This window comes from Pavona decussata, unplaced genomic scaffold, assembly GCF_977016875.1.
Source record: "Pavona decussata unplaced genomic scaffold, jaPavDecu1.1 SCAFFOLD_202, whole genome shotgun sequence".
Taxonomy (NCBI): domain Eukaryota; kingdom Metazoa; phylum Cnidaria; class Anthozoa; order Scleractinia; family Agariciidae; genus Pavona; species Pavona decussata.
Genome location: NW_028145610.1, coordinates 2,996,848 through 3,023,321, shown reverse-complemented (window position 1 = coordinate 3,023,321; position 26,474 = coordinate 2,996,848). Strand labels below are relative to the sequence as shown.

Here is a 26,474-nt window from a genome sequence, read left to right as displayed (position 1 = left end):
TATTTCATTTTAATTGGGCTACTTCGCGCTTATTTCAACTCATTCATCTTGTACAAAAAGGGTGAACTACTCGGGAAGCAAATTGGTAGTTGTGTTCGAGTAAAGACGGAGAAGAATGAAAAATTCACCGTCGTGGACTCACGTTCTCGACACAACCTTCAATTTGGCAATTTAACGTTGTTGTTTTGAAGAGGACGGCAAAGAAATATTAAGCTATTTTTTGTTCCTTCCCATTTCCGTCGCTGTCTTTGTTGATTTGAAGTTCCCCAATTAAGTCTGTACTGGGGTTGTAAGTAAATATTAAAGGGTCTCGGTGTTCTTTGAGACGTATACGTAACTGGCGGGAATTTCTTTGAAGCAACGGGCATAAACAAGTTAATTTGCATTATTAGGTGGTTAAATAAAACTCCCACTAAAGTGAAAATGGAATTAATAAACATGACTCTATAAACCGAACATTATCTGAGAGGTTTAGCTTTCGTCTTATACGTCGAATGCATACAAATTTTCTTTTCTCTTATTTCACGCTGTTGTAGCTCTGATATTAAACCATACCGTGAATAAAAAAGAAAGGTACTTTATTTCTTGTGAGCACAATTTTCAATAAGTTTACACAGGTGCGACAGTACAAAAAACATCATTCGCTGGACTGCAAATTGGAAGTTCGTCTTAAATTATGTGACAGTGATAATATGGCTGAACCAACTCTCCTGCCTCTGATCTTTCCGTATCTTCCTATAAATTATCGTTTATAGAGAATTATCTATCCGTGAATGAATATTCTTTTGGCGTTAGGTGCATTAAGATTGCATGGGAAAAAGGCTTACAAAAGCCAGATTTTTCTACTGTATCGCCGAGTAATAATTATTGTTGAAAATGTAAAAATATATTTTCAATGAACTTATCCTTATCTTTCAAATTTTTACTCAGCTTCCTTTCTGAGAAAACCAGATGCTTCATAAAAATTCATAAGATACATCAAAGTTACGTTTAATGCAAGTAGTCATTATAAAGACTCATGTTAAGCAACGACTGAAATTTAGCTCGTTTTGCATTAGGTTAACATGGCGTTCACAAACTTACCTGGAGATCTAAGGCAAAAATCTTTTGAGGAACTGGAGTGTCTAACTGAATTTACTAGTGGAATCCACAACCATTTAGCACTTAACGGTTTTATGGTGATTACCGCATTCCTGGGGAATACTTTGATCCTAGTTACCCTTCACAAGGCGTCTTCAATCCATCCACCATCCAAACTCTTGTTCCGCAACTTAGCGACAAATGATCTTTGTGTTGGTGTCATTGTGGAATATTTGCCGCCTCGCACGGGCTGTTTGTAGAATCACAGGCTATATCGTGGGTTCAGTGTCTTTGTTTACATTGGCCGCAATAAGCGTGACCGACTTCTCGCCCTGTTGTTGGGGCTCAGGTACAGACGAGTTGTAACTTTGAGTCGAATCTATCTAATTTTAACTGTTTCTTAGGTTGTGTCAACTGTCGGATCGTCGACGCACTTTTGGAATGGCCGTATAACCTTATCGTATGGCATCAGTGTTTTATCGCTGTGTCTGGTGACCTCAGTCTTCTGTTATGCAAAAATTTTCTTTACTCTTCGTCATAACCAAGTTCAAGCAGAAGGTAACGTCAATCAGCTGGGAAAACCGAGCCAAATAGTTTCACTCAACAGACCGCGATATATAAAGACAGTGTCCAGTGCACTGTGGGTGCTGTTAGCAATAGTTGTCTCTAATCTACCTTTTCTAATAATGGAGGTTTTGTTCCTTCAGAGAGGAATGTCGTCAGACATGTTTGTTGCTTGGTCTTATTCAGGAACATTAAATCCGATTCTTTACTGCTGGAAGATCAGAGAAGTGAGAGAAGCAGTGAAGACTACAATCGAGAGACTTTTTTGCTCGTCCATTTAATTATGACACTAATGCCTCCTTGTTTAATATTTCTATTAACGCATGGCAGTAACTAAGGCTGAAGTACCGTTCTTCTTCAATTGGGCTTTGTTAGTTTTATACAATAATACAATACTTCCTTTGTAATGAACGTGAGATAAAAAATTGTATTCGTCTAAAATCGTCACAACATTTCGAGTGGAAGGGTATCTACTGTGTCATTCAACAAACGAGCTACTTTGACTAAGGTATTCTGCAGAAGCTTGAGAAGGGTTAAATTAACCTAACCACAACAACAAGAAAAGAAGCCAAGATTGGCAATCAGCTCCTAAAATTCGGGACAAGGAAAGCTAGTACACCATTATACAGTCGAGGGATACAGACAGAATTTAACTTTTAATAAATTAAAATTGTGAGGTTTTCAGTTTTGCTTTTTCAAGGCAAGTCGATCACTTAAATAGCAGAGTAAAATAAAAGGCATTTTTAATTTTAATTTACGACTGTCGCGTTAAACAGTAATTGGCTAGTTGTTTCTGACATTAAAGTAGTTATGAAAAAAAATGTTTGATGACATCTGGTTTGAAATGCTTCAAATGCAAACGAACAGAGGGAAAAATGTGTAAAACATCAGAAAACCAAAACTGGACAATAAAATTGAAAAGAAAAAGCGCAATAATCAGGTCTTGTTTGAGTATGCATGCGTTAGCGTTATTGAGCAGCCAAGCGACTTCAGCAGGTGATCATATCTCATAGGCCACTCGAGCTTCATGCACCAATTTATGCGAAAAATTCAAACTAACAAAAAAGAAAAAAAAATCAAGAAGAACCTTCCAGAAATTTGAAAGATCTATAACTGTACATGTAGATTCACAGCCAGCGAATGTAGAGCTTAAGATCAAATATGATCAATCTTGACGATAAAAAAGGAGATTTTTTAGTTTAAATGTCACGAAGATTACCAAGCGTTTGTTATTTATTTCTCGAATGCTTAGAGCAAGATCTCGCCTAAATAATCGTCTTCCTAGTCCGTTTAACGTTTATATTAAATGGATTTTTGTAGGGAAGTGCCACCTATTTTGTGTCAGTTTGATTTAACAAAAAAAACATGTTTGAATCGATGAAACCGTTAAAGTAGTTGTTCAGTTTAATGAACAATAACCCTACTAGCGCACAAAAACTGTTTTTTAACTATGTTTTGCTGCAGATGGTTCGGATGGAAATGATTGCAACTTGAGAAGAATTGGCCAGTTTTCTTTATGTTCCTGCTCTCTATTTAAGAGAAGTTGATAAAAACTCATTGTAGTTTGTTTATCCTCAGCGAAATCCCTTAATATTTTCTTCTTGGCAGTCTACGTGCAATTTCATATTAGAAAAAAAAAAGTTCTTTATCAATTATTTGAACACCTTTGACCAGGATGCAGCAAAGTCGCCGAGCCGGAAAGTGCCCCTTTAAAACCCCCAGTGAAACATATGAAATGTGTTGCCACAATAAGCATATCTCATAGCTGACTGTCGACAACCATTTGGCGTGGTTGTTTGTTTCTGTTCCATGACGTGTTTGCTTACAGTACCTTGGTTGGACAGGGACAAATGCAAACAGGTGACAGATCTGACAATTTTCACGGAAAAAAGAAAAGCGGCGTCAAGGCCTTTTGTAGTTAGCTGCCTGCATAAAACTGCAATTAAAAATCCAAAATATAGCAACTAGTGAATTTAAATTCTTCTTCAATATTTTTGGGATCAATATGAATTGAGGGAAGACTGCAATTAATTTCAGCTTGCGTGGCGCCACAACTTGTTTCAATCAAAAAAGAGTGTGATCATAAGTTTTATCACACTAACCTGATTTTGCAAGGATTATATACGCATAGTACAAGAAACATTGTTCACTGAAGTACAACTTGAACTTCGCTTTTAGTTATTGGTGAATAATAGGTTTGAACCAAGTGTTTAACGACTCTCCGTACTGCGTATTAACGTTAGATATGTATGCGACCTGTACACTGTTTAACTCTAAGCTCAGGACCTCTGAAAGTAAAGTCCCTTACGTACTGTTCGTGGAATTGTTGCCTGATTTTAATTCTATTATTTTCGCCAGTTTTTCTCAGGTTCAATTTCATTTGGCGCGATTAAAATGCTGTGTATGAATTGGGACCTAAGCGCTTTTCTTGCCGTCTCCATCGTAGTTTTTAGCTCTTTGTTTGTTTGTTGGCACTTGGAATTTATTTTCCTTTATTTCAAATTCCTGATGTGGTTTACTCTGCACTGAAAAAGTTTTTACCTTTCTCTTGGTTTTGTTTCGACACTTCCTTATTTTGTATGTTTGCTTCTGTTGTGGTTTTTTGTAAGCGCGCTAGAACTGTTACTTTAAAGGGTCGATTTAGACGGTGCAAGTTTTGCTTACGACTGTCGCATATGATTTCTGTAGGGCGCGCAGCTTACGTCATGCAGAAAAAATCGTACGCAACTCTCGTCATTGAACATTGCCTACACCTTCCTACGATTGTTGTAGGATTTTAAAACATGTCTCAAAATCCTAGGGCACTGATTTTACGTGTCCTGCACGACTAGTTGTAAGTTTGATTTACACAAACACGAAACAATTCCTATTGTTAGGTTGTCGTCAGCATGTCGCATGCAACAAAGTCGCACCGTCTAAATCAACCTTAAGGCAAAGTAATACGGGCAACATTTTCTTGCAACTTCTCGCGCAATGAATGTTGCATTGCAAGTTGCAATTGTTTCCATTACCAACAAACGCAATCCCAGCATGCATGTACCAATTCTCAACCATTATTTTCTGTCCAGACTCATGACTTCCTGGACGTCCGCTCTTCACATGATCTCCGATGAGGTAGCCATTGCAGAAAATCTGGCACAAAGCTAACAGCACCCTTGAAATCATTCAAGCTCTGCAGTAGAGCTGTAAAAGAACGTGCTTACTTAACGTTGGTCAGGCGTTTGCTTGAATACGCGGCCCTCCCTGGAGCCCCCATATAAATGCTAACGTTGAACTTATTGAAAAGAAGAGCGCAGCCAGATTCGTCACCTTCGACTACAGGCACACCACCAGCACTACATAGTTAGTTCATTGTCTCGGTTGGGTCAAGTTAGAACACCGTTGCTATACCACCAAGTTGGTCTCTTCTATACAATCCGTAATAACAGTTAAAATGACTTTCCCTCCTTGACCCAAGGAGCACCAGACACACTGTGTCTGCAAATATTACCGACTCCCGTCCAACGTTAACTCCTATGGCAAGTCTTTTTTTTCCCAAGAACCATAAGGACATGGAACCTACTGCCTAGCGGTGTAGTGATGAATACCACTCTACAGGCATTCAAGACGGCCTCCCTTCTTGCAGTTAAATCCTTGCAGGCTCCTGGCCACCTACGCAGACTATAAGATCTGTTCCTGCGTATACACCTGAATTAGCTGAAGGTATCTACGTTTTTTAGTTTAAGACTTTGGGTTAATTATTAAAAAACAGCTTACACGGTGTTTAACAAAACCACATTCTAAGCCATTTTCAATTTTGCCAACAGCCATATATCTAAACATTGTCTGCTGCTGACGGTAAGAAGAAGGCTGGCATCCCAGACTAGGAAACTATTTATCTACTTACTACCCACTGATTGTCTTAAGCCGCGACCTAAGTTAGACCATAAGCTATAGTAAACATGGGTTTCGACTAAAGAAAGGTTATATTTATCCCAAATAAAGTTGAATTCTTCACACTGAAGTAGTCTCTTATGTTTTCTGGTCGTTTCTTCCTATTAATTTCTTTTAGAATAGCACCAACAACGCGCCGTTGGATTCAGAACTACACCGCAAGCATTTGTTAAGTCTTGGTAACCGAGCGTCCTACTCAAATCGCAGGCGCCGGCGCTCAGCGCGCGAGCGTTAACTCATAATCCCCCCCTATGTAGGAACGATACTCGATCAATCGTGTGAACCTCGTAAGAAGTTACTATGCCCATCACCATATAAAGAATTAAACGGTGCCCACTCCTGGAGGTCTAAAATTAAAGGGCGCTGGAAGCCTCTGAATGAAGAGGTGTCATTAAGAGTACAATTAGTTTGGGAGCGAGAAAACTGGAAACAAGATGGTTGGAAGTGTTCGATTTAAATCGTTTTGTTTTGTTTACTCTAGCGATTGTTGCAATATAACTTTCTATATCTCTTTAAGCTTATCAGAAGTGTAAGTAATTTAAACGCCGTAATAGAACAGCAAATTCATCCGATGCTGAAGCGATTTGCTCTAGCTCGCTCGAGCTGGGAAGAGAAATGCATCAAGTAATGTTTGGAAAAGTCCTGAACAAAATGTTATGAATGCAACCTTTATCTTCGTTTGTTCTCTGACTTTGAACATCGATTCGAATAGGACGCTTGGTTACGAAGAGTAAACGAATGATTCGGGTGTATAGATCTGAATAATATATATTTATAAATAAACGAGAGGATACGACCAAAAAAGACAAAAGTCTGATTCATTGTGAGTAATTCAACTTTATTTGAGATAAATGTAATCTATATTTAGTCGAAACCCATGTTTCCTATAGCCCATGGTTAGACTCTGTTTAAATAACTGGCCCTTTAAGTTTGCTGCCCGTATTCTCGGGTTTCATGGGACGTCAACGAGTTCTAAAAACATATCCTCTTACATTTTTAAGCCTGATAGGGTCCTTCTTTTGAAAATGAAGCATTTTGAACTTTCGACTTTATACCGGCGTGACATTACTTGACTTCGTGACAAAGCTGTCTCATACAAAACAAGATGCCCCTAATGCTTTTTCGCGGGATGCTTGATGTAGCCTCATTTATTCCTGTTGTATGCTTTGCAGATTTATAAAACTATCCTAGCTAATGGAATAGTTTGAGTCACAAAGTTAGCGTGATGTTAACGTTGTTTCCGTATTCCCTTGTGTTAATACCGGAAATTGCATTACGATAACGTGCACTGACTCACGTTCTAATCTGGTTATGTAATTTCAATAAAAGTGTAAGATTACAAATTGTTCTCGTTTCACCAAAAAAAAAAAAAGCAGAAAGAAAGAAAACAGGCAGAAAGCTTTCCTAAATGAAAACTTTTAGTAAAAATTGACAATCAAACCTTTAATCTTTTTGTGAAGTGGATTTCCAGTAGCGTTTAAGCATCAATTCGACAAAGTGATGTGACGTGTTTTAGCTTATCAATGACCTCTTGTCCTCGTGGTTCTACATCTGCCAAACAAAGCATGATTCCTTCGCCAGCAACTGTCCAATTTCCACCGTTTTAGCTGTCGAGTGCTTCTTAGAAGTTATTCTTTCGATTTACTGCTTCAAAAGGGTTAATTTTCGGCATAGTTGAGTCTAAAACATGTAAACAATATGGCCGCCACAATAGCGACAAAAACATCCCCTCTAGGGGAGAGCAGAATTTAATCCAGGTTTAATGAATAAATCAAATGATGATATGACGTCACACAGGTAGGGATGAGGGGGTCCCCTCCCTCGCGATATACGCGCCAATAATGGATTTTCATTGGGCCACTTATTGTTGAAGACAATCAGAATAATACATCCCTACTAGGAGAGGGCAGAGTTTAATGAATAAATTAATGTGCAGACTTGAAGCTACCATAAAAAGGAGCCCATTTTTAGACACAGTTTGCCCTCAGGGCATCCCGCGTAAAAATCGAAACTTCTCCGGCGATTTTGTAGCGGTCTGAACAGGTTAATCATTTGGATAAATGTTGATGCGTATATGGAATAATCTACGAGAGAAATCTAACAGCCTTTACAGAAAAAGTGGATTCCAGATGTTTTGTTCGATTTCCGGTGGCAGCCATGTTTGTGTCCCTCGGAGGGTATAATTAAAGACTTTAGGATAAGACGACTACGGATTACGGCTATGGTTGGACGTGAGTCGGCGCCTGGATCGAGTCAGACTGCGCATGATCATCAGTACGTGAGTTTCCCGCGTTGTTCGGGGTCCTTCTGCTATGGGGAGTAGTCGGTGTGTTTCACGTAGTGGCGACTACGAAAGCATTTTTTTGCTGTTTCTTGCCAGTTTTTATTTCCTATGTTACAATGTTAAGTGAAACAAACCAAAGCCTTCTTCTTTTGAGTTAAAGTAGTGGAGCAGATGCGTTTTTGTTCATTTATCGCCGCGAATTAACTGACACGATGTGACGACCATGTAAACATAGCACACTAAGTTGTCATAAGCTTACTGTCATTTCTTCAGTTTTCCTTTTTATAACGCAGAATTCACGATATCTAAGGAAGGAGATACTACTAGGTAAGTTTTTAGAGATGAAATTCAATAATGCTACCATAAGTAATTAAGCTTAATTTTAATCCATTTGTTTACTTTTCAGTGGCAGTGCAGATCTGGTTTCTCGGTCTACAAAGTAAGTAAATAATAAGAAGCTTATGTTTTCACTCTGTAATCTCTGGCACTGAAATAAACAATTGTCTTTTAATGTACTCCAAGTGTGACTTCTATTATTACTTATTATTTTCTCATCCGTAGTCTAACATCGCGTAGTGGAAATCTTAATGTCAAAATGCACTTCGATTCAGCGTACTCGCGCCAGTCCACGATTTGTATGGCCTGGCGCGTCCTACCTTAGTCAGTAGTCCGTAGTCGTTCTATCTTTTTTTTTTTTTTGAAGTCCTTTTAAAATATGGCGTCTCGATCCGTACTGAGCTCCGTGACTTCCTTGGTAGCCTTAGCTACCTACTATTCATTCGCTTTCGCTTCCGCGGTTATTGCATTGACCTTTGTGTCTCGAGATAAGGTTTCGCGTAATTATTTTGTGTTAATTTATGCTGTGGTAATTGATTCCCGTTTCACTTCAACATTGTGTTTGTGTTCTAGGTTAAGGCCCGTTCAAACGGTTTCAACATTTGACCAACACTTGTGCTCAACAAAAGTTGAACGGATGTAGGACAAATGTTGAACGGAGTGTTCAAACGGCTTCAACGCCATTCAACATTTTCGAGAGCAAAGGAAATGTTGAATCGATGTTGAATGAAAGTTTAAACCAATTTGAATCAGTGCCAGCTCGATCAACACGCTTTCAACAAGCTGGCAACATTTTTACACTCTCAACAATGTTGAACGACCTTTTCAAACGCCCCCGACATTTGGATCAATAAAGTGTTGGTCGCATTTGAATCAACGTTGAAACCGTTTAAACCGGCCTGAAAGTACTACGTTTGTGATGCACGTTTTATTATTCTGTTTCATTAATTTGTTTTTAATTTGTTGTGTGATTACGATTCTGTTTTGTTTAATATGTTTGTGTTGTGCGTTGTGTGATTCTGTTTACAATTTTGTGTTTGAGTTTACTTTTATTCCTATAGGCCACCGTAGTTCTGGAATACGTCTGTTCCTGTTTGATGCGATTATTGAGCTAGTTTAAATTAAAATTTATTCAAATGTTGTGGCTTCTTCTTTCCTTGTGTACTTATTTAGTAATTTTTTGTCAGCAAATTGTTCTGGTAAAGAAATTAACTGAATCATATGAATCACTGTGGTCTAATTCCTTTTCGGATTAGCCCGGAAAGCATTAATCTATTATTAAATGAATGCACACTTTTCAGTTTACGTAATTGAAATTATCGTAAGAAAGAAATGTAGTGTAGTATTACCATTTAGCGTATTTCGCATTTGTCATCCCTCTTTGTTTTTAACTACGTAAATATCGCGGTATGGGTTATTGAGATTCTAAGAAATCATTTCAATTTCCGAGAAAATGATGTAAACAATTCAACATGGAAACAATGATTTCTTAGAAATAGCGCTAATTTTAGCTTTTGACGGTATTTCCAACCTTTGATTCCTCGAAGCTAGTGTTTTGTTAAGCAACAAACCTTATCTTCAGTTACTATTCTTAAATGTATCCGGCTTCAAACTTGGTGTTTTGGTAACAGACAGGAGACCGAGTCCAATGTACTGCATATGCACTGCAAGAAGTCGCTATAATTATGCATGAGGAGTTTAAAACGCGAACTGCTCATGCGACAAGCCTTTGAAATAACTATTTGCAATTATATAACAGGTCCCAGTTGTTCAAAGAACGGATAACTTTCATTTATCGGATAAATGTACTCAAACTACTACATTTTATTCGCTGGATAGCAACTTATCCACTGAATAGTATCATATATAATACTGATATATTTTTTAGCAATCATATTCACGCGTCCCGGTTTGGTGATTAAGCAAAAGGATGTTGTGACTGGTCGTTGGTCAAGCCGGAAAACTTGTAAATATCTATTTAAAAGCTGTTAAAAATGTTACATAAAAATAGTTTCACATTTCGAATGAGTGTGAATAAAAATTGAATTGAATAGAACGTTGCTTAAATAATTGTGATATGAAATTTTGCAGACGATATTTAAACGATTAAAGGAAATACAGACGTCTTTTTCTAATTCATAGGTCAGCGGTTTTAATATCAAAATATTACATAATGGTTTCCATTTTCCAAGAAAGCGAATTTAAATGTTCAATTTCCCTAGAACTTCCTTTTAAATTGAACAATTTCTCCGAATTCTCGATGGTGTGAACATGTATTATTCAATACATAAGCAGATTTTCTGACATTCTCTCCTTGTTAGCAGCCGAAGTAACTCATTGCGAACTGTGAATCTAAAATGATTTGGTAAGTATGTCTTCAGCAAGTTCAGACTTGTTTAGTTTTGTCTTGTTTACAACGTTTTGGTGATGCAGTTGTTAAAAGCCTGGTCATTACAGATGCCTTTTCGAACAAAGCTATCGAAGGTGTCGACTGTAATCAGGATAGACCACAAACAGATTCTTAATTGAATATTATATTTCTTTATTCGTCATGCATTCTTCATAATCATGTCGGCATCAGCGACTAAAGATGTGCTTCTCTTCGTTACCGGATTAAATCGAAAGAAGTATTAATGTATTCAGTGGCTGTCAAGAGGAACTAAAGAATTCGACGATGTGATGATTGAACAGAATGACGACAAAATATCACATGTAAAATGAGATTTAAGTTAAGCTACGCGAAGTTGCTCTAGGGCGGATGTGTCGAGGCCTGATCAATTTATACCGTAGAGAAGCTTTGCAGGCCCACTGAGTTTTATTACAAAACTATTCAGGGTATTTTCTTTTGCTTCAAAAGTATGGCTGGCTTAAATCGAGATGCATTCCCTCTAAGATCTAAAGCGAAACCCGGAAATATCACGCGGTACTAGTACTTTCCTCCTGGTGGTTTTATTCACGTACGTTCAGGAGCGGGTAACACGCAGGAAAACCTTGATACTATATCACAAGACATCAGTGGATGTGTGTACAAATATAAATTTTTAAACCTGCGGAACTGACTTCTACGTACGTAAGTATAAGTACAACGGAAGTGCCGGAGATCGTTTTTACCATTCGTCTTGTACTGACCCCTGAAATGGCGTGAGGCCCGTTTAAACGGTTTCAATTTGTTCAACAAAAGTTGAATCAATGTTGTGTGGAGGCCGTCCAAAGAGTTTAAATATCGGGCCAATAGTCGGGAATGAATTTTATACAAAGTGTTCAAACGACTTCAACACCATCCAACATTTTCGAGAAAAAAGGAAATGTTGGAGCGATGTTGAATGGAAGTTTAAACCATTGAAATTTGTTTCAACAACCTTTCAACATTTTTAACATTTTCGACGATGTGAACGACTCATTTAAACGTTTTCAATATTTGGTGCAACAAAGTGCTGAAACTAATGTTAGAACCAGTTAAAGGTCAGGGAGCCTTTTCTGAGACTTTCGAGATGGAACATGTCCGTTGATCGACCTTAACATGCGGCGAAAGTACAGGCTAAACAAGTTTTCTTTTGACATAACTGAATTTTTATAGATAACGCATTTGACACAATCCGTATCTAAATACCTAGTATGCAGATTGGGAACTGTTGTACTAAAATGCTGGTATATGTATCTTCAGTTGACAATTCTCTATGAAGCAAGATTTCAGATAGAGTCGAAGACAACATCAACCTGCAAACGGCCGATGATGAGGTAAGTTGGCAATGGTATTTTTCATTTGGAATTTTTATATATTTATGGTTTTCAGTGTTAAAGATGACGGAGTGATAAAATATTAAATTGATTTTATTGAAAGATTTTTTTGATAATGATGATGATGATTATTATTCTTACTATATTACTATATTTCAAACACAGCATTATGTGTATTAATCAGTTAGTTGGAGAAATAGTAGCAAAGAATCCTCTTAGAAGTCGAAGGCCTTATTAGATGAGGATCCCCTGTGTGTGTAGAGTGTGTTCACGGCGGCCATGTTGGAGGAGCGAAACAATTGAATGATTTTCCTTTGGGAAATAAATTTTATTTTTATGCAAATATCTTTTTTATTGTTTGGCTCCTCTAACATGGCCGCCGTGAACATACCGATGATAGCCTCGAGACAACCCAGCTGGTCTAGCTAACTTTTTCCTCATTTTTTCAAAGCGTTCTGCCAACTGCTTTCCAACTGTTTCGATGAGTTGTCTCGCCTCGGCAGTAAGGGTAATCATTGTAGGCGGGACAACTATGTCCTCATATAAAAACGATTGTCCACCCGAGACGAGACGGCCCAAGTAGCCCGTATTTACTTGAGCTCTAGTTTTTGGGTTTACAATCGCATGTTTATTTACAAGAAATGAGATTTAAATTAGATGTTCCCACAGTTATTGAATGAAGGAAGAGACTCAAAGATCATGTTCCATAGTTATGGAGCTCTATTCAGAGTGATATGAATATTGAATTATTTTTTTCCTTTCTAACACTGACCTTGGCCGTCGCATTTGCTTTCTAAAAACTGCCAATGGAGCAAAACATGCGTACAATTATATAAAAAGAAGAGGGGGATATGAGAATTTTAATACTTCAGAATGATTATGAGTATTTGAGTAGGATAAACTTTGTCTCGATCACGCGAGGGGGGTGTATCGCGGTGTACACAAGCTTATGTGCACAAAATCTTTGTTTACTTTACTTCAGTTCACAGACCTGCTTAGTAATGTGTATATCTGTCAAAATTGTACTAAATAAAGCAAAATTACTGTAATTTTGCATCTTTTTAACAAAACTACTTAATAAACATAATTTAATAAGAACTTAACTAGTGAGCAGCACTCTGCGAACTGTAGTTGTATGACTATTTCTCCTACGCGTTTCGTGTGACTATCGCACACTTCGTCAGGGAGTTTAACAATACAACACCGTACACCTTACTCATACTAGAGTTTACATATCGTAAGAACACACCTACGGATATAAATATTGGAATGGGAAATTCCGCGGTAATGCGTCTTAAGGAAACATGCGGTAAATTTCGGCAAGGTGTGACATATTTTGTGCGTGATATAACTTTGGGGCCCACAGTTGCCGAAATTTACCGCCTGTTTCCTAGACGCAGTACGGCCACGGAATAACGGCCATTTACTTCAAATGTAACAATACACCTGCCCAATAAATAGCGAGAAAACTGAAAAATAAAGTAGTTTTGCCGTTTAAGATAAGATAAGATAAGAACTTTATTTTACGTGGCACTCCACTTAGCTAAAAGCTACTTTACAGGAAGCCCACAAACAAACAGATAAAATTACAAAACAAAAGAAAGATAAAAATTAGCTAACAACCTAAAATCTAAAAATTTAAAAATCTAAAATATCCAGGAAATCCAAAAATTCATGTATCAATACATGTGTGAGTACAAATTAAAATTTAAAAATTCAAAAGCCAACCACGATAATAACAATTTTAAAATGCTGCATGACGAACACTTCCCAAAAATTCCTTTGTGCCGGCCATGGCGCGAATCGAGTCCGGCAGCGCATTCCATGTCTTTGCAGCGAAATACCGAAAAGACAGTTTTTAGAAAGCAAATGCGACGGCCAAGGTCAGTTTTAGAAAGGAAAAAAATAATTCAATATTCATATCACTCTGAATAGAGCTCCATAACTATGGAACATGATCTTTGAGTCTCTTCCTTCATTCAATAACTGTGGGAACATCTAATTTAAATCTCATTTCTTGTAAATAAACATGCGATTGTAAACCCAAAAACTAGAGCTCAAGTAAGTACGGGCTACTTGGGCCGTCTCGTCTCGGGTGGACAATCGTTTTTATATGAGGACATAGTTGTCCCGCCTACAATGATTACCCTTACTGCCGAGGTGAGACAACTCATCGAAACAGTTGGAAAGCAGTTGGCAGAACGCTTTGAAAAAATGAGTAAACTATTAAACTTACACTGGTAGTTGTAGGTAATAAGGATAATCTTTAAACAGGGTGCGTTCTCATAAAAGTGGTTTTTAGAACGGCCCTGTATAAAATAAATAAAAAGATAAGAATAAAATAAATAAAATTTACAGACATTACGATTACAATGATATAACATAAAAGGATAAAATAGCTACATTACTATACATAAAATTATAATTTAAAAGGTAATAATTGGATATGAACAAAATACTACGATGAAAACAGCACTTTTTTTAAAGAATAAAATCGATTCAGTCCCCTGAATTTCTGGATTGTTAAGATTGTTAAAATCTTAGGAATTCGACATGAAACTTATGAAGGGTTAGGCTCTCGCGCTTTACAGGGTTTGCTTGATGCTATGCAAATTAGACAAATTTCTTGAATGTAATCCGGCATTCAGGAGATTAGGAGTTACGTTTACATGCAAACGGCAAACAACAGAAATGACCACGTGACCATGCTTATACCAAATTTATCGCTCGTTGTTTTCAGTTTCTCGGTAAAATTGAGTAGTCTTGCGTTAGCATCAAAGTCCAGTATTAGTGTATTCATTTTTTCAAGAAATCATAAACGCGAATCTCACGTTACTATACTAAGTAAAAAAAAGTGATCAATTAAAAATAAGAAAAATCAGTCTGGTTGAAAAAGATTACCACAAGAAAGAAACATTTTTAGTGTATCGTGGAACTACTAAATTTCAAAAGCACCATTGTCGAGAAAACAGCTCGACACATACTACAAAATTCTGGGTACTGTTTAGACTAACAAACGAAATAGGTATTTCAATCATAGCAGGTAAAGCGTGTAGACAACAGACTTTCTGTTCGCGCATTTTAAACAGATGCAAGCCCCCTTGAGGCAAAGGTTCCTGGTTTCACGGCAGCCCTTAAGAAATTGCAGAGATCCAGTTTCTTCAAGTATACTATCACAGTACCATGAATTGTCTTTTCTCACTGGGCGTAGGGGTGTATATCCGGTGGTATATTGGAGACTTGCTAAGGTGCCGAGACCCAGTTCTAAGAATCAAAGACCGAGATTCATAAACTACAGTCTGTAACGTTCACGGTAAATAAGGTTGTCAAGCTCAGAAAACGAGATTTCGATAACTGTTTTAGGAAATTCAAAAATTCTGAGTCTTTACAGCCTAAATTTTGCAAGAATCTGATTTTTAAAGGGACTATTGCAAACTCCTAATGTTCTTTCCGTTGAACTAAAAAAAAGTTACTGCAATATTTAATAAGGCAGTCAACAATTACCAGCTAAACGTTGATAGAACAGAAAGCTTACGGTTTTCTTGAAATGCACTTTTAGAAATCAGAATGAGCCAGTGTTGTTGGTGAACATTTTCGAGGTATGTAGAGTGAGTCACGTCTTTACGTTTTGATTAATTCGAATAAATGTTAAGATCGGGGGCGGGAGGGGCAGGCAGCTTCCTTTGATCTTGCCGCTTTTCGGAAAAATGCCAAAACTAATCAGGTCCTCCCCACTGTCAAGATATAGTCATAAAAAAGTCTTCTCCTCGTTCAGTGAGTGCAAGTAGGCCCTCTTTACGAGGCTAAGACTGTTCTCTCTGCACTGTCACTGGGAACCTTTTAGTATTGATTTTTTTTTTAAAAAAAGTTGATAATGCAATCCTTGTGTTTCCAAGCTTGTTCACCACCTGATAATTGCTTTCCTTCCCTGCTACTCCTTAATCGGCCTAGCTTCCTTCAATGACCCATGATCAGTCTGTTTAGGTATATGAAACTTCCATACTTCGGGACAAAATTCAGTAGAGTTTACTCAGATTCTGCTTTCTTGGCTCACCTTTTCAGAATCCAGGGTTGCGGTTCATTGTGATTGGAGACAGAAAGATTCAATTTGGAGCCTTCAGGGATGCAATCAGATTTTACAGTCTAGCCTTGGATGTACCTGGCAACATTTTGTCTCATCGATTGAGAGTAGACACTCTACTAAAGAGAGCGCAGTGCTTCCGTGCGTTGGTAAGGATTAGCAGCCTTAGCTTCTTCAAAACTTCCTCTGTATTTCTAAGAGCCATTTTAAACATGGTTTTCAGTTGCAGGTCGAATAGTTTGGAACAAAAAAAATTGAAAGGACTTTTCATTCTTTGCTGAAGAGACAGTAGAATTTGGACCACGCTCATACTTTACTAACAAAATACACCAACAGCATTTAGATATTTTTCAGCCATCATACTGATGATTCAATATTTGTTGTGTCTGATGTACACAGGATGTACTTGAAAAGGCATTGCAGGACAGTACAGAAGGTTGGTGGTACTATAATTGCATATAATGTAGAGTAATTGTGTCTGTCATGTCTGATCAATAAGTTGCAAGCGTTTTTGTTTTCATTTATACTTTGTCAGGAATTAATTTGTTGTCTTCTTTCTGGAGATTGATTAGACAGAATTTCATGGAACATGTTCCTTGTATCTAAGTGATTAGAACATCCAGAAAATTTGTGCGAAAGGTTGTGAGTGGCTTCGATTGATTTCTGTCAGCGAATTAGATTTAATCTGATTAATACAGTTTATTCATTGATACACTGAGTTTCACATTTACCTTTTTTTTTTTTACTATAGCCTCAAATCTCAGCAACGAAATAGGTTTCCAAGAAGGCAGATGCGATGCTCTCCGAATCATGATACCAATCTGTGAACAAATCGGAGATATCCTTGGTGCTTTTCAAATGGCAGTATTGTTTAAAACAGTAGATTTCAAGGTAATTAATAAAGTTGTTTTGCATTATATATGCGCTAAAGAGCAAACACTTTCCACTAGAGTTCTACTGTAAAGCTCTCCCAGCTCGCGCTTTCCGGCGAGGAACTGAGAAAAGCCATATTCGAAACTTGCAATGTCCAGAGAGAAGTGAGAAAAAATGTTACGACGAAACTTTTTTTTTCAGAAATAATCTAAACATGTAGGAGATTTGCATTAGCGAAACACAATAGACCGTATTCGTATTCTCGGTATTTAACTGGAAGTAGCTTGCACACGAGGCTTATGCGGGGGAATCTTTTCACATGCAAATAGTTTCTAATATATTCCCGCGCATGAGGCTCCATTGCAAGCTCGATCCAGTTCAATACCGAGAATACGAATATGGTCTAATTTGGAGGTTATTCTTTTTTTTATTTATTTATTTGATTTATTTTGTTTTGTTCGCTTTTTTAAAGTAGGTCTACCCTTGCATTTTTCAGGAAGCGAAAGCACATATTGTCAGACTGAGGGATAAACTGCAACGTATTTTACGGGAGGTCGGTGTGTTTTGTATTTAGTAGGGTCATGGTGTCGATATAGTGGAACGACGCCCGAATTTTTTTTCCATTAGAGATAGTTTATCCTAAACTATGTGTGCAAGAAGCATCACATCACATTTTCGTGGTTGCAAAACCTCATCGGACGACAGCAAAACGAGGACATAAACATTTAAGTCGTTCCGAATGGGTATGCATGGTAAATGGGCTATAGTACTTACATTAATAATATATCACAAACTTCAAGTCCATAATTTTAGAACACATTACAGTTTGACGGATTCGAATGAAAGAATGATTTTGCCAAATTCCCTAAAATGGCAGTCGTGTGCTGCTATTTTTTTCCGTACATAGGTAAATAAACTACTCTAGTGGCCCTTAAATTTTATCAGTACTCTCGACAAACTTTCTCGTTTCTCTAAAAAATACTTCGCTTCTTTCCTTTTGTTTTTGGTCTACTTACTTACAGTGCTAGTTCCGTTTTCCCACTGCAATTCCCATTTCAGTTGCGTCGAATGAAATTTAAGTTACAAATATATCGGTTTAAAGGGGGACAAGAACATATAAATCGAATTTATAGTACCAGATACATCCATTTGAAGTAGTTACAAGTGAAAACGCGCCTTTTAACATGTTAATATAACAATAAAAAAAAAGATGAAAAATAATTTGAGCAAAATGCTCCCCTGTCTCTGCTCCCCCCCCCCCCCCCACCCCGCGACGCGCGGTCTACATTTACTTAGATCAATCAGGCCTTATATGTGTACTCGAGGTTTGTCACTCGCTGTCTGTTGATCTTGTATACCTCTTTAAAAATACATTAACTGTCAATCTCTAACGAAGGTAATTAATTAGAAAGGAATATGCAGTCACATATTGATGTGAACAAGCAGTACTGTGCTAAAGGCTTTTAATGTTATAGTTTGGTTTACTTTTAATTGTGCATGGTGTTTGTTAACTTTGCCTCATTTGCATGCTTTTCGCTTGCACAGACTCATGAGATAGATCACGTCTTTCCCTTTTTCTCGCTTGTAATCTATCGTAAGTTGAAATTGTCATCAAAAAGGCTTAGTCGTCAGCCATCTTAAGTATTTCGTACCTAGAGGCCGTATTGCTTTGGGTAATTTACTATTAACGAGCTACAACATTTCTTGAAAGTTTCTTGATCGTTGAGGTTACCTCACTGACAGTAAAATATCTAAAACAGTAAGGCCTCTAGGTGCGGATTACTTAGGATGGCTGACGATTAAGCCCTTTTGATCACAATTTCAACTTGCGAGATATGACAAGCGAGTGAGAAAGAGAACGTGATCTATCCCATGAGTTTCAGCAAAACGAAAAGCATGCAAATGATGCAATGGTGATAAAAACCGAAAGTAATAGTAAACTAAATAGGCGATATAGAGGCAATTAGTTCGACATTCCGATTTAGTCTCAAACATTTCTACAGACAGCTTTCATTTGCAAAAAGTAACTTTTTGACATCTGGTCTCTGAGCGTGGTGCATCTCAATGTAAATTGTTGTAATTATTATTTTTTAGGATGCAACGCTTGCTGACGAACTACGAGACAATCTCATGTCCAGCGGAATTGATTATTTCAAAAGAGAGCGCTTCAGAGAAGCGTTTGAATATTTTACCGAGGTTGTTCGGATTGTTTGTCAATTCAGATTTGTCACCGAGGCGTATCTTTATGAAGCTAAGTGCTGTTTAGAATTGGTAAGTCAGTTTTTCTGTTAACAACAAAACTCTTGTTGCCTGCGCCTCGTATGGTTACTTGCGTCCCGTTCGTGCTCTCCCCTTTGGGAAATGTTTCTTTTCTTTGTGTTATGCTTCCCAATAAAGCTGACAAACAAACAAACAAACAACAAAAAAGGAACTCGCATGGTCGTGGTAAGTTCATTTGGGAGAAAACAAAAATGTTATTTATGCGTGACTGTTCAAATAAAAGCTTTTAAGCTTTTTACGCTGTAGTAAAGAAATAAAAAACGCGCCGAGTGCATTGTTGAGTTATATAAGCACGCGGGAATTTTTAAGAACACGAGAGAAGTGCAGAGAGGCACGAGCCGTAGGCGAGTGCCTCTCTGCAATTCTCGAGTGTTCTTAAAAATTCCCAAGTGCTTATATAACTCAACAATGCACGAGGAACAAGTTTTTTTTATTTCTTTTATAAAATATAAACAATCGCAACTCGTCAGACAAGTGCGAATTTTAATGAATCAACATCAACTTTCTCCTTACACGTCAGACGCAATGCCATTGGTTTAAAATTTGACAGAAAACCAATGAAAATGTATAGTTCACGACGAGAATCATTTGAAGCGAAAAGTTCTCGAAAAAGCTAAACAACAAGCTAAGGATTCTCTTCAAAAGTTCAAATACTTCACTTATTTGTGGATTAAGGGAGATTCAAGTTTATTTGAACCGAATTTATAGTGCACGAATTGAACTGATGCCATGAGAATCACTGCGGTGTTGGAGGATGTTGATCGGTGTGATTCTACAACTGCGGATGACATTTCTCTTGGTTGTCGAGAAGAAACGGACTGGAATTGTTGGGAAGACATTTGCTTCATCTGTGTTGTCTGAATGGATCCTGTTAGAGGAGATGACAGAACATCACTGCACTTTCTGAGCTTTGTTGACGATGGCCGGGAATTGTAATGTTGGAGACTGTTCGGTTTTCTCATTCTGTGGCCCGAAATGTGGCAAATGTGCCGATCTGCCAAGCCCGCTTCTGACCACAAGGTTATCGCTGTTGCTCGAACACAATGATTTGTGTAGACGGTGGACAGCACTGCCTTTTCGCTGATCTCTTTCATCATGGTGCCCAGAGTGTTAACACCGAGCGGGCGATTTTCATACCAGACGGTTTGCACGGCGCCGTTTCCTTCGGTCCAGTCGCGTCGAGGGAGCTGAAAGATAGCTTCGCACTTTGGATTCAACTTGGACAGATACAACCTCAGAGCTCGATAGCCATCGGTTAGTGTTAAAAATATCATTGAGAAACTCGAAACCGCAGTCAAACGAGGGAAATTGTTCGGCCATAATGGCGGTCTGTCGCTGAATTTCTCAGATTTTCACAGGCAAAAAATCTGACGTGTGCTCCGTGCATATGTACAATTATAATGCACGCACCATACGTATGCTTCGTGCATTGTGGAGTTATAAAGAACTCAGTTTGACCAATCATAGTGCTTGCTTGACCCTGGCTATTTTATAATATAATATATCTCAAAACATTGTTTGTAGATATAATTTTTCCCTGTTTACCCAGTTTCGAACTTCCGTCCAACTCGGAATGGCAGCCTGGTTAGGAAGCATAAAATAAGCTATTCGTTTCGATGAAGTTGGAATTATTCTATTCCTACATATGCAAATTTCGTTTCCTTTTTCTAGGGTGACTACACAAAAGCCAGGAACAACTGTATGGCTGGTAAGTATCTTTATTTAAGGATTACAATTATATTTGGAAGGGTCTATCTCCCCTCTAGACCACAATGTTACATTTGGTACATTCGCTGTTGCCCTTCCATTCAGTTTGATTTATTTTTGAATGACCAGTTAGCTTAACCTTATGCTGAAGTTTTTGGGGAAATGACCGAGCTAGTAAGAGGCATGGGTCTATTCCTTACTTGACGTCACAAACTGATTTGCATTGTATTAAGTCTTTGTGAAAATGCATGCAAAGCAGTTTGTGACGTCATGTAAGGAATAGACCCATGCCCCTTACCAGCTCGGTCATGGGACAGATTATGGCTAGATTTCGTAACTTTTACAGTCCATAAAAAGTCAAGATTTAGTTGAAAAAAGGCGCAAAAAGGCTCAATGCGTTTCGAACAGGTGCAAAGATTTATTTAAGCGAAAAAATTTTGGGGGTTATGGGCACTTTAAATAAAACGGTTATTTCTACATTCTCTGAAACGTGCCACTTGATTATTTGTCACAGCCATTTGTTCTCGTGATGAAACAAATCGGACTCCCGCGTTTAGTTCATCACTTGTATGATTACAGACCGAATTAGACTCCACTCAGTCCTATCACCATTATTAATCATACAGTCAGCTCCCTCAGTGATTTACACCACTGCAGAAATACAATGAACACAGCCAATATAAGCCGTTTTCTTTATAAAATGGAGTAAATCTCCTGGATCATCGGCTGATGAAATTCCAGAGTTGGTGGGCTTAGCAGCCATAAGTTATTAGCCATGCCTGAAATTATGAGCTATTTAAAAGAACTGCCTAGCTCCGTAAGAACCTCGCATTCACTTTTTATCTATATATTTGCAAAGAACACGTCATCAACAAATTTTAGGAACAAACCAAGAAATGAGATACGGTTACTATCGCTCTGAAATTTTTCCACCAAGTTTACGTCCTCCATGTTTTCTTCTTAGCCGCTGACCAGTTCGTTACTTGGCTCAGTGGTCAGTGTCAGTGGTAGCACCGCGAAACGACATCTGTTTCAGTTAGGCCATTAGGGACTGACCTAAGCAACGACTCCGGGGATGGCAACGACAACGCCACAAAATAATAGGTTAAATAAGGAAAAACCATGTCCCTGAACGTGCGTTTTAAATTTTGGTACATTTCTATGCCGTCCTCGGCAAAACAGCAACGTGAAATGACCAAATGCAAAGTATTGTATTGTGGAGAGCGTGAGCACACGGCGGTGAATTTTTCCTTCTCTTTCTTAGCTTGAAAACCACGCCTATCAATTTGGTTCCTTGGTAGTTCGCCGTTTTTGTACAAGTTGAATTAGAAGAAATAAATGCAAAGTAGCACAAATAAAATGAAGTTTCATTTTCAAGTGTCATTTTCGTTTCGACGGATTCTCTCAAAAATATTGAATTTATTCCGCGGTGACATGGTATGCTGTCCAAACTTATGATTAGGATATCAAGTTATAAAGACTTTAGAATCATACCATACCATACCATTACATATCGTACCATACTATACCGGCGTAACATACCATACCATACCATACCGTACACGTTTTGAATTCTGTTTGTTTCTAATAGTTTTTTATAAATTGAAGTGTTTTCTCACAGTCATAGAAAAGGATCCTGAAAACGAAGAAGGAAAAAATATTCTTGAAAGACTTAACACCATATTAAATATAAAGGATGACAACAAAAAAGGTAGAAAACCGAAAAACAAGAAAAAGGTAAGATTTATTACTGACGTCCTAATACCAAAAGTGATATTTTTAAACTGAAAACAAACCATAACCAGTATATTTTCCGTGACGCAAGTTGTAATCAATTTCTATCCTTACCATATGTGGCCAAAGAGACATAAAAAGTTTCCATCCACTCCGTACATTGTAAATTCAAAAGATCGTTTTTATCCCGAAAATTGGGGTCGTTTTGGTGAGTAAAACACAGCGCAAAATTGAAGGCTAATTTGGCTCTCCTAAATTAGGTCGAAAATAGCATAATCTCAAAGGCTAAAATACCTAAGGGCTAATCCGATACTTTGTGAGGGGGGTGGGGACTAAAGTGGTTTTTGAGGACTACCTAATAGGACTATTTTTTTACTCTCGTAAATATGGGCAAAATTTTTATCTAATTGTAAGGTCTGAAATATACATCCAAGGCCGGCTAAAATGGGTCCCAGAGTGGTCTTTGATAGAGCTGTTTTTCCCCGGTTTGTGACCAAAATGGCTAAAGAAGGGGTTGTGTCAGCTTCAAAGTCATTAGGGCTAAATTGGCACTTAAGGACTAGAACAACCTTACTTTCTTAAGATACAGTGCACTGTAATTCTAAACAAAACTGTACTATTACCTTAAGATTTCCATTGATCGATAGAAGCGTGACTTTCGCCTCTTCAAAACACAACTAAAAATAGCAGAAAAAAGCCCCTTTAATGATTGATAGGTGATCGATATTTTGGTTGATTTGCCCAGTTACTTATTGATGAACTTTGGGTATTTTAGGCATCCAACTCTCAGGCCCCTGAAATAGCAGTTATCCCTGAAAAGAAACCAGTAAGTGTTCTGTCCCTTGACTATACATTTTTTGTCACTTCAGTTTCAGGTTCCGATGATGTGAATAAATAGGCTTACAAACGTCGCGTCTTTTCAATGGACAAGCTAAGCTCTAAACGAAAAATAGATTACCTAATATTTTATATATTATCAGGAGATAAATCTTCACTCTAATTTTTCTCCATCCCCAAAAAAATATGATTCTAGAAGCTCGAAAGCTCACTTAATTCCATGGATATAAATTCGCCTTACCTTTTCCATCAAAGTTATTAGAGGAAGACGATACCGTAATCATCAAATGGCCTTTTTATTGAAAATAGGTGATGAATAAGAAACAGAGAAAGTACGAGGAACAGCGTCGATTAAGGGTAAATATTCTGTTCTTCTTAAATTACACTACTCCTAGTTTTGCTTTGATTTTACTAAGTTTTGCTGTTGTCGTCTTGTTACCTACAGCTCGACTTCTTGTTAAATAACGTCAAAACGTTATTGTGTTTGTGTATTTCCAATTGTTTTAATGCACAGGAGGCAGAGAAAATCGGGAAGGATATCAAGGACAAAATTGAAAAAGATCGAGAAAAACAGCAACAGCAAACCGAGGTGATTATAAAACAGCGGTATAAAATCATAATTAAGAAGTAGTGTTTACACTTGGTACCGAAGCACGGACTCGAAAAATGTAGTGATCTGCTCACAACTGGTAAACAGAACCTTGTCACATGATCTCCATAGTTTGTAGGTTAAAATAATGGCTAAAATGTGTTGGTAAACATGGATCCTTTAAGAACGTCAAGAGTAGAGCAGAGTATAGAAATCTTTGAAGAAAGTGCCTGGGCGATATCATTAAATTACTCAAAAATAAATAAAGTAAATAACCTTTATTTACCCTCGGCAGTGTTTATTAATAGCACAAGTGCTAGTGGGGCCGAGCATTAAACTTCCTAAAGAAATAATATAAATTGAAAGTAACAATTCACATGGTTCAAAATCCTAACTGGCAGGAGGCAGACCAGCTGGCTATTTATAAGCGTGGCCGAGGAGTTTAACTCGAGAAACAACTCCAGCTAGCGCTCAGAGCGGGACTTGAACCCGGTAACTCTTGATTTCAAGGCCGTCGCCCTAACCACTCAACCACGCTGCCTTCTTATTTTTTTTCTTATAAAATCCTTTTTCAACCTTTAGCTCGCGCACTTACCTTCTTTTGTCAACAGTAAAGGCCACATTCGTTAACATTTAGATGATTACATGCAATGAACAGTGTAAAACTCGCGTTTTGATAGGTGTAGTGGAGTTTGTGGTTAGAGTATAGACACAAAAAGGCATGTTCATTTTGGTGCTCGGTAGGTACCTACTTTCCGAAGTTGTTTATTGTCAAATGATTATCACTTTTCGCCATAGTATTAATTTACTTGGGCCAATCACAATAAAGTAACTGATCAATTCGATGACAAGTGCCTAACTTGGAGCTGCAAATAACCCTTAGGCTGACACCCCTACCCTACCTTTACCCCCTCAAAATTGTGGTAAGTATTTAACAAAATATTGTCCATTGCAGGAACCCTGTAATTCAATTTTTTCATGTGATATATTTTAGCTTATTATTAGCTAGAAAACGCTTCTTTGATCACACTGGGAAGACTGCTGTGTTTCTTTTATTATTGCAGAAAAGGGACAAAGTGGAAGAAATAAAAACATTTCCTTCCTTCGATGTAAAAGCAGGTATTGGTATTGTTGATAGCAATAACTGAGAAAATTGCCGACAGAGGGATCTTTAAAGTCTGTTGTCTTGTTTACGCCAAACGTTTACGCGTCATAAGTTCTTAAAACAGACCGTTTGGTATTCAGGCTGGAGGAGTTCTTAATTAAAAATAGCTACGGAAAAGTTGAGAATATTGTTACGGATACCAAAATGTTTGTTCATCATATGACTTCACCTGATATAAAATAAAATCAGTTGTTTGAAAGATACTCCAGTGTAGTAACGCCTGAAATCTTGTGCAATCTGGCCATGGCAAGTGTAAAGTAACGTCTCTAAATAGATACCAGCAGTTACGTTAAACGTGTTATAGCTTTAAACCATCGACCCTCTATCGATATTTTCAAATGTTTGATATTTGAGCTGCAGGCTACCTGTCAGTAAAATCTTCTGTTTAATGTCTTTTTGTGTTTGTAACTTCTTAGCCTTGGACGCTTCTGGGTCTGGAAAGAAGACTGCTGATAAACAGACAAACGTACAAGGTATTTTGCCTTACTCCTTTAGTAGGTTTTGTGGACTAATTCACTCTTTGCTTTCATCGGTAAGCGTCCTTCCCTGTAAGATAGGTCAAAACATGTTTCTTATGAATACGTAAATAGACAAGGCTTCTCACAAGGATGGTATCGTTGAGATTTGATATGGGCGTAGCTTCAACCAAAATATTTAAAGACGTCTGAGTTGATATACCTCTACAAGGGAAACAGAAATCACGTTTCTATGGTTGACAACAATCTTGGGGTTAGACTGGGGGAGGTTGTTTGCTTTTATATATATATCTGAGCTGATTTTCCAGAAAGTGGCTACAGAAATTGACGTTTTTATTAACTTTTCTTAAGATATTTATTTATTTTTTATTTTTTTCATTTTTAGCGTTTCCTATTGAATTTCACATCAGTAAGTAAATAGATTACAAGGGTCATTAGCAAATATTTATAAAATCAAAATATTTTTCTCCTTCCCCCTCCCTCCCTTCCTGGTTGGCTAACCTAGCCCCACTCTCTCTCAAACGTCTTCTAACCGTACAACGGTTTGGCTTTGAATTCGGCGCCCGCTCTGAGCTCAGAACTAAGTCATTAGAGCTAGCATTTCGTTTGGCTTCCTGAAGCAAAGTTTTCCTGAGGACATCATTAAGTCTACTGAGAGACGAAGTATTATGAACGCAGCGTCCTGCCTCGTCTAATATGCTCCCTATTTAGTTCTCTTTTGAGCTAAACGGGTAACTTTCAGTTACTCGGGCGTGAACTATGGATTGCAGCATATTGTGTGCTTTGCTTGAGGAGGT

At 37.7% G+C, this 26,474-nt stretch overlaps 2 protein-coding genes across 3 annotated transcripts in view; one reads left to right on the top strand and one right to left on the bottom strand.

The window, feature by feature from the left end:
* Nucleotides 1-26,474, bottom strand: part of LOC146461132 (uncharacterized) — a 303,232-nt gene that overhangs the window by 66,312 nt on the left and 210,446 nt on the right. The gene's annotated exons all lie outside the window — the stretch shown is intronic.
* The window catches only part of LOC146461140 (3'-5' exoribonuclease HELZ2-like), a 46,734-nt gene continuing 36,262 nt past the window's right edge, over nucleotides 16,003-26,474 (top strand). For both annotated transcript variants that reach the window (XM_085087417.1, XM_085087416.1), the window contains exons 1-12: nucleotides 16,003-16,165; nucleotides 16,416-16,452; nucleotides 16,768-16,907; nucleotides 17,386-17,442; nucleotides 18,984-19,160; nucleotides 20,841-20,877; nucleotides 22,498-22,613; nucleotides 23,386-23,436; nucleotides 23,757-23,804; nucleotides 23,962-24,036; nucleotides 25,101-25,155; nucleotides 25,618-25,674. In XM_085087417.1, the coding sequence (XP_084943543.1) occupies nucleotides 16,827-16,907; nucleotides 17,386-17,442; nucleotides 18,984-19,160; nucleotides 20,841-20,877; nucleotides 22,498-22,613; nucleotides 23,386-23,436; nucleotides 23,757-23,804; nucleotides 23,962-24,036; nucleotides 25,101-25,155; nucleotides 25,618-25,674 (754 nt within the window). In that variant the 5' untranslated portion in view covers nucleotides 16,003-16,165; nucleotides 16,416-16,452; nucleotides 16,768-16,826. The remainder of the gene's footprint in view (nucleotides 16,166-16,415; nucleotides 16,453-16,767; nucleotides 16,908-17,385; nucleotides 17,443-18,983; nucleotides 19,161-20,840; nucleotides 20,878-22,497; nucleotides 22,614-23,385; nucleotides 23,437-23,756; nucleotides 23,805-23,961; nucleotides 24,037-25,100; nucleotides 25,156-25,617; nucleotides 25,675-26,474) is intronic.